Source organism: Acanthopagrus latus, chromosome 4, assembly GCF_904848185.1.
Source record: "Acanthopagrus latus isolate v.2019 chromosome 4, fAcaLat1.1, whole genome shotgun sequence".
Classification (NCBI taxonomy): Eukaryota; Metazoa; Chordata; class Actinopteri; order Spariformes; family Sparidae; genus Acanthopagrus; species Acanthopagrus latus.
In genome coordinates this window covers 17,107,170-17,118,075 of record NC_051042.1, presented here as the reverse complement: position 1 = coordinate 17,118,075, position 10,906 = coordinate 17,107,170, and the positions used below count along the sequence as shown (strand labels likewise).

Genomic DNA, 10,906 nt, shown 5'->3' with positions numbered 1-10,906 from the left:
TTTACTATGCATCCCTACTTTTTGTCACGTTGTCCTTTAAAAGAACAATGGACCTCTTTTATTTATTTATTTATTTTCTATCTCAAACGGTTGTTTTTGTATAACCATTACTAGTTTGTGTGGTTACATCTTTGTATGATAAGACCGACCATTACCTTATATTGAAGCAACACTGTTGGGGCCTGAGCTCAGATTTAAAAGCGGAGACACCTCCGTCTGAGTGGAGCAGCGCCCCCTGTTGACGGCTCAGTGTAGCTGCAGGCCGGCCAGCCCCACTGACTCGACTCGGCGCAGCAGCAGCAACACAAACGCCATCTTTAACTGACAGGGAGGCAAAGTGCTGAAGCAGAGTTGTGGTGAGAAACTAGGTCAGGCGCAGGGAAAGGGAAAACACGCGTCGAAAACTTGCTCCAAAAGCTTCTAGTCAGCGTTTGTTAACATCCCCGACACATCGTGCTGTCCTATGGTCCAATGTGTTTGATCGGTCGGCCAGCTCGAACGCAGTTTTCTTGTGTCGGTCCCGGTTGACGTTGATTGATCGCCTTTTCTCCAGAACAGCACACGGAGGTGAAAGCCAGGTAGGAGCAGGACGGTGTCGACGTCAGCTGAGAACTTCGACCAAACATTATGTTTTGTTTGTGGACTGAACTTTATGTTCACAACAACTTGTTTGCGAAGTAGTCAGCAAGATGCAACGCCCCGGTTCGGCTAAGCTAGCTAACTCCTGTCCTGGGTTGTTTTGACGTGTTTATGTGTAACTAACCGTCCGTGTGTGTCGTTAAACGTCGGCAACATTGTGTTATTTCTGTGCAGCAAAAAAAGAATAAAATGTGCAACTCAATGCAGTTTTTGCTAGCATGAGCTAACTCATAGCTTATGAAGTTTACATCAGGCTGATCGGACAGTGGTGTTGGTTTTAGAGAGGCGTGTCCTGCTTTGCAATGTTTTCATTCTCAGGGAGCAGAGCCAAACGCTCCAAAACACACCTGCTTTTTATTCCACCTGTGCACAGCATATACCAAATGATCAGGATGATATCGCATTCACAAAGAGCCAATTTATTCGACTTACAGTCAGAACGGTTGCAAATGGTTTAAGATTGTCATGGTGTGATGACCATCCCAGAAAATATCAGGTTTATTATTTCACACTATTATTATTCTTCGATATAATGACTCTCTCTTGCAAGTGTACAGTCTAAGGATACTTGTCCTAATGTGAATACATCATTTTCACAATCCTTTCTCGTAAGAATAACTTAAGTGACGTAAGAGTAACAAAGCAGCACAACCAGGGCACAAGATCTGCACCAGGCACCAGCTGATGGTGGGCATTAGAGCCCAACAGATGTATGGGGTGTCAGATATTGGTCAATATTGGTATCTGCGTTTATCATGTCCAAATTGCACCAGTATGAAAACTTCTAAAAGATACATAGGGTAATTTCAAATTCAAATTGAATTCCCACTTGAGTTAGCTGTTTCAGCCCAGTGGTGCCATATAAGTCAATAAACATTGCTGTTAAGCTGTAAAATACCATGCCTCCGTACCATAGCTTTGTCACAAGTGTGTGATAACAACATCTGAGGAAGTGTTGCAAAAAAACACATTCGGCAGATATATTGTTTTTGTCATCAGCCCCAAAATTATATTGGTTGGGCTCTAGGCTAAAAATTCAAGTGGCCGATTTGTTTCACTCACCATCTTCGAAATAATGCAGGCCCATTGAGTGCCTGGTAAAATTAGAAGATTCACCAGCCACTTGGCCAGGGGAAAGAAAGGTAAAGTTTGCACCCTGACTATGCTGGTTTATTGATTATTCTGGAGAAAATTAACAAGGAACTTTTAAGAAGTCTGTTAAAAGTCATGAAGTCATTTATCAAAAAAATTCACTAACGTTTGTCAGTTACATCTCTGACAAATGCGAGGGTTTCCTGCTTTACTCTGATGTCACTGGCTAAGAAATTAAATCAAAAGATTAAGTGATATTCAAAATAGGTAAAGCTTTATAACCATGTATCAGATCATAGATATATATGAATGCATCAGTCTACCAGACATGTTAGTTTAGTGACAGTTTGGTAATAACAGGAATATCATTTGCCAAGCGCGCCAGGTCTGGTGATGAAGAGGCCCTGCATAATTTATACTGCTAATCAAGAGTTTCTTTGCCTACAAAGTCAACTTGGGCCGACCATCTGGATATTGTTCACTCCTCCTCTGTTTGTTTACCCAGGATGAAACGAGGTCTGCAAGGGAATGAGCAGGAGGATGGAGGTGGCACCAGCAGTGGCTCTCAGGAGACTCTTAAACGGTCCCGCAAGCAGAGGAGGGAGAAACATTTGGAGGAGGAGGAGGAGGAGGAGGAGGAGGAGGGAGCCCGCTGGGAGTGTCTGCCACAGGAGATCCTGCTACACATCTTCCAGTACCTGCCTCTCCTGGATAGGGCTCACGCTTCTCAGGTACTGATGTGATGATGAGCCATCAGTCACTGCACAGGAAGCAGTACTGTCATTTGTCATTTTCTTTATATTGATCCTTTTTAAAACTGCAGTATTTATCTGTGTCTGCATGAAATAAGGCAGACTGGAAAATTAATAAACGGTTTTCTTTATCGTTCTTTTTGGCTCATGTTCTTAGTCGGTTTGGCCTTTAACAATGAAACAGGGAGGGTTGAAGACACAGACGCATGCCCATTCCGAGTGTTTTTCTGCTCCAACAAGTCTGGTTAATTCTGACATGTGAGCCCTGGTGAAGGCCACTCGCCTGAGGCGAGATGAATGGTGTCTGTTCTCTGCTGTGAGTCCTGTTTTGTAAGCTGGCCTCTGGTATTCAAAAAGCATTTTTTACCCAGAAGCTCTCTAGCAGAAAATAATGCTAATTAGAAATAATTAATTTTGCTAAGCAGTGAGTGCTCAAGCCATTAACTTTGCTACCAGCAGGTTTGTTAAGCATCCCCCACTCAGAAGATTTCTGAGAGAGACACATGACTTAAATCAGATTTTAATTTACTGGTGTCACCACAGGTGTGCCGGGGCTGGAACCAGGCTTTTCACATGCCAGAGCTGTGGCGGTGCTTTGAGTTCGAGTTGAATCAGCCAGCCAGCTCCTACCTGAAGGCCACGCACCCAGACCTCATCAAGCAGATAATCAAAAAGCACTCCAACCACCTGCAGTATGTGAGCTTCAAGGTATGAACTGAGTTTAAGGGCTGAGCAGGTTAACGTGATAAAGAGAAGTGTGTAGTGTTGTATTCGACTTAAAGTGTCACTGGGTTTTCATTTTCTCTGTGTGCTGCTCAGGTGGACAGCAGCCGAGAGTCTGCAGAGGCTGCCTGCGACATCCTCTCTCAGCTCGTGAATTGTTCTTTGAAAACACTCGGGCTCATCTCCACAGCCAGGCCAAGCTTCATGGAGCTGCCCAAGGTAAGCCTTAGCAAGGTCATCATGTCTGTGTGTCTTTATGAGGACTGGGTTTAAAAAGAAAACACAGCATTTTCTCATTTAGTTTGATCTTGACTTGAACGATTCAATATAGATTCATAAAACCCAGAGATGAATCTTTATGTAATCCTGTGGAAGCAGGACTGAAATGAACACCCTCCAAGCACCAATGGCATATATGGCATGTGGACATGGACTCATGGTACAGTCAGGTGCACCTCATTAACACTGAAATTATTTTATAGAGCAAAGCGTATGGGCACTGACGGGGACTTCATGGTGCTTTCAAGTGCAACTTGTTCAAAATGGGACAGTATGTATTTTCTTCATGGAAAGACATTGGCTGACATCTGACTTTCTGGTTCTTTCACTCTAACATTTTTGATAATTAGATGCTAAAATTCTAATCAGAAACAAGGTGCAAGGTTAATTTGTCATTTTGCAAAACTGATTGCAAAATGAAATTTAGTTTCTACTCCTTTATGCTACAAAGGAGGAATATTTGGCATGACTGCACAATTATGTTTTGTTTTTCAATTCATGTTTACACGCTAAAGATGGAATTGTTGACTACTGTTGGTGCTGTGGAGTTATGTTTCAATGAGTGGGTGTCTAGTTTTGTATAATACACAAAGTTGTGCATCCACACAAGGCTGATATGATTTACATTACTACCACCTGCAGAGGGCAGTAATGCACACACACATAGTGGAACTATACTGGATTGCAGTTGTACGCAATATCTGCATTTCAAATAGCCTGATGTTTCGGTAAATAAAACTGGCACTTTGTTCTCTAAAGAAACGGGATGACTGAACGTTTCTCTCTTCTTGCTCTATTTAACAGTCACACTTCATCTCAGCTCTGACTGTGGTTTTTGTCAACTCCAAGTCCCTGTCCTCCCTGAAGATCGATGACACCCCTGTGGATGACCCCTCCCTCAAAGTCCTGGTGGCCAATAACAGTGACACCCTCAAGCTGCTGAAAATGAGCAGTTGCCCTCATGTTTCACCTGCAGGTACTGACCAACAGAAGGAGAAATAGTTATTAAGAATATTGGTGACTAATGATGAGTAAAACTAATTATTGATAAGAATTTAATCGATAAAGAACAACTATTACTGACACTGCACAGATTTGGTGAAACCCTTTGTCCTCTCTGGAAAATCACTTCATCCCTGTTACGTTTTCAGCAGCTTGACTTGATTTTAGAGGACACGTTTGTGAGCAGTCAAGGAGTAATTTGAACAAGAGACTTTGATGACTTGAAACTAGATATGAATGGACATTAATATTGAAATAAATAATGCATTACAGTTATTTTAAATGTGAAAACCAATAACAAAAAAAACTAAAAGTTTGACAGCTATGGCACCATTCAGACACAAGGCAATTCAAAATGCAATACAGGGACATAAACATACACAAAAAATAAATACTTAAGAAATTAAACAATAGAAACAAAACCCCAAACAAACAAATGGTTAAAGATGAAACAAGTACGTATTTGATGTGCTGAAAAGCTGAAGTTAACAGTGATGTTTTACCCTCTGATTTATTCAAGCTCTTGGTTTTTATCAGACCTCTGGTATTACCAGAAAATCCTAAAGTGGTGTCCAACATTTCTTCATTTTTTTTCTGTTCTCTGCCTTAAACTTAAAGTGTAGGTCTATAGTGTCCTCTAATTTACTTCTCTTTATATCCCAGGCATTCTGTGTGTGGCTGATCAGTGTCACGGCCTGAGGGAACTGGCTCTGAACTACCATCTGCTGAGTGACGAACTTCTCATCGCCCTCTCCTCAGAGAAGCACGTTCACCTCGAGCACCTCCGCATCGATGTGATCAGCGAGAACCCTGGCCAACAGTTCCACACCATCAAGAAGAGCAGCTGGGATGCCATGGTGCGCCACTCTCCCAAATTTAATCTGGTCATGTACTTCTTCCTCTACGAGGATGAGTTCGGCCCTTTCTTCCGCGATGAAATCCCTGTTACGCATCTGTACTTCGGCCGCTCTGTCAGTAAAGATGTGCTGGGCCGCGTCGGGCTCACCTGCCCGCGTCTGGTCGAGCTGGTGGTCTGCGCCAATGGGTTGCGGCCACTGGATGAAGAGCTGATCCGCATCGCCCAACGCTGCACGCAGCTGTCGGCCATCGGCTTAGGAGAGTGTGAAGTGTCCTGCAGCGCCTTCGTAGAGTTTGTCAAGATGTGTGGAGACAGGCTGACACAGCTGTCCATCATGGAGGAGGTATTGGTCCCGGATCACCGCTATGGGCTGGATGATATCCACTGGGAGGTGTCAAAGCATTTGGGTCGCGTCTGGTTTCCAGACATGATGCCTACCTGGTAGAGCTCCCCAACAAGATCAAAGTCGTGTCCAGGTTTTTGTTGAACTGTGTGTTGTTTTTGTGAAAGGCCCTCATCCAGACGTATATGTGTTTTCTCCCAAGCAGGTTAAGAAATTACTTCCCTTTTGAAATTTTATGTGATAGAATGTATGATATAGATTCCAATTTCACCATTCTGTTCCATATTTTTAAAAAAATATATATTTATATGTGTATTTATATATAAGTTAATTTGTCCTGTCACTCATAACATTTATCACCTTTTTCTCTGAGACCCTGCAGATTGGTTAGAAACAGATACACGGATATGAGTTGGCGTGAATACTAATCAGAAATACAGAAATCATGAATATAACAGTTGAAGCATTTAATTTCAGTAAAGTAAGTTGAAATTCAGATACATTCAAGTTTAAGTGTGTGGAAGTTTAAAAAATAGGGATGATCACCATTATGAGCTAATGTGTTTTGATGCTAAGTTGAAATCACCACAGCTCCCATCTTTAAGACCCACGTAATGACACATGGTGACTCTACAGGAATGAAATAACATTTCATTGTGAATGGAAAGTGAAGTGGGAGGTTGATCACATTACTACAGTAACACACGAGGATTGAATACAAACGTTTTTTGTTTTCATGTGTCATCTGCTCCTGCATCCGATCAGCGGGTCTCTGTTCGACATTTTTGAATGTGTTTCATCTCATTTAGAATCTGAACTGCCTCTTTCTCTGTCCTCTGATTTGCTGTGGAGAAAGCTAAAAACAGTTCATGACCCATTTTCTAAGGACAGCTGTTTGTAACGTGGTGATTTCCTTTGGCCATAATCATCAAAGTCTGTATATACTGTGTATATACCAGAGTGATGTTTTGAACATAATTTTTGTGTAATGTAAAGGAGCTATATTTGAATAGCCTGACTCGTGTTCCTATTGTAAATATCAGTGTTTTATTGCAATACAAAATGGGAGGGAGAGATTTTAATTGTTGACGTCATATCTATACATTTATCCCACTGATGCACTTTTATTCTGATGAAGGACCCTAGTTAAGCTAAATGAGTTGCAAATGAGTTCTACAGCAAAATCATGGTGACTGTTGATCAGTAAATCTGCCAATTCTACGAGTCACCTTTGATAGTAAATTAATTAGCTTTTCATGGAGTTATTTTTCATTTCATTTACAAATAATTTTGGGACATTTCTTGGACAAACCAAACTTCATTTTTTGCACAATAGTTTACCTTAGAGAGAGATGTTGTGGCTTTGCATTTGTGAAATATATTTTAGATGTAGGCCTGCAACAGTAGATTTCTATGGGATAACAATTCTCTTGGAAAATCTCACGGCTTTACACAGTTGCACACTATTAGTTGCCATGAATTCCTTAAATGTTATGTCCTGACAGATGTAGAGCTTGATATAAACTTAAATTATTTTTTTCATCTCTTTATACAATAGATGAGCAAAATGTATATGGTATACTGAAAACTGGCCTGCTGCTGCAATTTTGAGTTTAATGTACTTAAAGTTGCAAACAAAGAGGGTTGCCCCATGGAGAGCTCTCTAATTGATGGGCAGGTCTTTCAATACATACAAAATGTATTGTTAATGTGTAGTCAGATGTTATTAGCACCCACTGTCCATAGCGAACAATGATGTTTGCGCCCAACATTTCCTGGGTGCATATATCATTTGAGTGTTAACCACATAATTCTGTTGCCTATATTTAACCAGACTATGGCAGAAAACTATAAATAATCAGTCATCTAAGTCTAAAAGTAACCCATCAGTCATGAACACCTCTGCACTTTGCAACACATCACCTGTTGTCGATACAAATAGCTAAATAGCTGCCGTATGACTATTCTCACTTAGGTGCAAGAAGACACTCCGTAACGTTGGCAACTTAGGCTGTTAAAAGTTTGTGAACATCAGCAGAGAAAAGATTAACAATTTCAATTATCATCAGCTGACAAACACATAATATACATATTTCCTGTTGATGAATTTATCTCAAAAATGGATTGTAACATAATTAAGGATTGAGTATTTAAATGCAAGTACAGGGCTGCACAATTATGACCAAAGCAGTTTCTCAGGCTGTCATACGAAAACAATTGGCCGGCCTACAGTAAGGACTATTAGAACATCTTAAATTGATGGTGGTCTTTTGTATTAAGTCCTGGATCATTAACCAGCTGTCTTATGCTTCAAGTATTTGAGATTTATTCTGAACTTGGAAAAACTGCCTTTAGTTTTTGTGCACCAAGCACCAAAACATTCTCAAGATTGACACACTCACTACTCCTGGACAATTCAAGAGGATCTTAAAACATTTAATCTTGGTGTGCAGCTGTTTTCACTGAATACTGTTCTTTTTAAATGTTAAACTCTGCTGAGGGAAACTTCACTGATTTTCTAGACTGGGAAAAAAAAAGGTTTGAATTGAATTTGTCTGTTGCTTAAAAACAAATTCAGCAGCATCATCAATTTGCTTATTTGAATGTGGAGATGCGTGTCAATGTAATCCACAACAGAGAAAACCCTGATCTTAGTGAGGTCATCGTGCAGCCCTGAAGACAGGACTATGTGGCAGCTGAATGTTGATATACCTGAATGTGTAAGAATGAAATATTAATGTCTCACTATTGTTTTGTTGCAATAGAGTGAATGGATGATATTGAGATGTGTTAAGGTGGACTTATCAAGGATGTTGTGTCCTGTGGACTTGTTGAAACGTGACACCCTTGGACTGTGCAATGAAAGAAACTTGTAAATCACTATCTTCAGTTAAGTAATGGTTTATTGTTTTGCAGGGTCTATTTTTGTCCCATTGTGTATTTGTATGTAAATGTTCATTGTAAAAAAAAACAAAAAACAAAACGCTACTTCAGAGTATGTTGTTCTTCAGTTGTTGCCCTCTTATTGGGACCCATCATGTCTTATTTAGACATTTCTGAAGATCAGCACGGCCTGGCAATGGACTTTATCCTTTACTGACTTACAGTACATTTTATCATGTATTTATAACACCATGCCATCTGCTGGTTAATATTAACAGAATATGTATGTATTCAGTGCTTATAGATGATTAATGTAATGTTCAATGATATGCCAAGTAAAGGCAGCAGTTTGTTTTTGTTTTCTTTAGCGAATACAGTGACAGTGTGTTTGTATTTAGTTAAACAAGGAAGGAATCCTCTTGTACTTGTACCTTGCAAAGTCATGTAATATTTGAGTGAAGTCCATAGCCACATTTAAAAAGCCTGTTTTAAATTTGTTTTTCATGTCTCAATTATAAAGATAACAGTTGCTTTAATTAGCTTGTTGCCAGTGTATTAATTTAGCTTGTGTTTCACAGTTCCAAGTCTGAAGAGAGCTGAGTGGAGCTGGACCTGTTTGGAGCTCCACTAAATTAATTAATGCATTTTTAGCAGAATGGTCACACAAACATTACTGGGGAATGGAAAACAAATGAGTTATCAAAAAGTAATTATTTTCACACACCTTTTGTTCCACATTAAACCTTAATGAATTTAGATCAGTATATTCATACAGGAGGAGAATGACTCAAGCTAAAACAAGAGATTGCTCCTCTGTCAACTGTACAAAGGTGACTTTAGCTAAATGCTAATGCTAACATGCTCACAATGATGAGGTCAGTGGGGAAAGATGATTGTTCACCATCTTAGTGTGTTGGCATGCTAACATTTGTTTTTTAGCAATAGACATGAAGTACAGTGGAGGCTGACTGGAATGTTTGGTAATATGCTGCGGTGCGGTCCACCTGAATGTGTTGCCTGATGATGGTGCTAGATGAAAGTTAGGGGAGTATCAAAGAAACTGTGATTCAACTTGATGGGAACATGAATGTCTGAACCAATATTTATGGCAATCTGTTCAATTGTGGTCAAGATATTTCACTCAAACCCACAAATAACCTCATGGTCACAGTAGAGGAAATGTCAGGGGTCACAAAAGTTATAGGGATCCATCTTCTGTGGACCATGGATACTGTAGTTAGAGATATTTCAGTCTGACCAAAGTGGTGGACCAGCATCAGTTGAATTTCTGATAAAAACGGGTAACCTACAGGTAAAGGCTTTTAAAATAAAATATCATCTGGAATTTTGACAAACTGTTCCTGAACATAGTCAGATTACTTAATCAGAACACACTCAGTGGTGTGTCATTTTGGAAGCACTCTAAGACTAAACCAACAACCCTCACCAGAAAAAATGTTGGCACAGTAAGTTTCAGATGGATCATGTACAGTTTAAAACTCAACATTTCCTCATATTTGATTTAAATTTCTGTCTTGTCACAAAGCTGTGCTTATGTTCCAGTTGGGTTTAGGCACAATATCCACTTGGTTTGTATCAGGTTAAAGTCATATTTAAGCTTGAAAACCCATTTTTTGTCCCCAAAAACACAGCTGGAAATTGATGTTAGGGCTCTTTAAAGTATCCGCTGGTGTCATGCTTACAAATGTTGAAATGCCGTGGTCCCTTCTCAGACCAGTTAAACTGGTAAACAAATCAATAATAGAGCTCACCTTAATTATATAATGCCAAAAAAGGGTTCACTGAAGCAGTGACTATGTTTTGGGGGATTTAATGCAGGAAAAAAGAGTAACCTGGTTATTAACGTCCCTGTTTACATAACTGTGAAGGTATCCAGGATTCTAGCATCTCAGACACTCAGGATGAGCACAGTTTAGTTTTTAGCTGCCTTCGCCAGTCGGCTGGATTTAGCTTTTGTGTATCTTTTCAGAACAGAAATCTGAACTAGAATAGGTATTTCTCTGTTTTCTTTGCCCAAGTATGAAGGAAAGGTAGCAAAATGATCAAGGTCCATTGACAGGTATAATCACAGTCGTCATCAGCCAGTAAAGTTTGCTCAGCTGACGTCACATGACCTTAATACGTGTATTATACTTGGATAAAAAGGTGGTGTGCCTCGCATTCTTTTTATTAAAAGGTCAAGATCGGTCTCTCTCTTCCCATTCTAAACATCCTTTTGAAGCTTTCTGTCAGATTTGCTGAAGTGGACCCAGTATTTGCCTTGAAATGCCATCATTGTGCAAATAACTCCCTGACAGAATTACAACCCTTTGA

At 40.0% G+C, this 10,906-nt stretch overlaps 1 protein-coding gene across 2 annotated transcripts; it reads left to right on the top strand.

Annotated features, from left to right (window-relative positions):
• Positions 1–200: 200 nt before the first annotated feature.
• LOC119018225 (F-box/LRR-repeat protein 3-like) lies at positions 201–9,111 on the top strand. Of its 2 annotated transcripts, none has more exons than XM_037095740.1 (6): positions 201–578; positions 2,237–2,462; positions 3,027–3,191; positions 3,303–3,425; positions 4,290–4,461; positions 5,151–9,111. In XM_037095740.1, exons 2-6 carry the CDS (start codon positions 2,238–2,240, stop codon positions 5,789–5,791), a joined length of 1,326 nt encoding a protein of 441 aa, XP_036951635.1. In that variant the 5' UTR covers positions 201–578; position 2,237; the 3' UTR covers positions 5,792–9,111. The 2 variants fall into 2 exon arrangements, with proteins under 2 accessions (XP_036951635.1, XP_036951636.1); XM_037095741.1 differs by having other exon boundaries at positions 227–356.
• The last annotated feature ends 1,795 nt before the right edge of the window (positions 9,112–10,906 follow it).

What these genes read in the sequence shown, in the direction of transcription:
- LOC119018225 (XM_037095740.1), top strand. Translation starts at nt 2,238, where the DNA reads ATGAAACGAGGTCTGCAAGGGAATGAGCAGGAGGATGGAGGTGGCACC. An exon ending in ATAGGGCTCACGCTTCTCAG is followed by an intron (nt 2,463 to 3,026) that starts GTACTGATGTGA and finishes GTGTCACCACAG; the next exon opens with GTGTGCCGGGGCTGGAACCA. An exon ending in TGCAGTATGTGAGCTTCAAG is followed by an intron (nt 3,192 to 3,302) that starts GTATGAACTGAG and finishes TGTGCTGCTCAG; the next exon opens with GTGGACAGCAGCCGAGAGTC.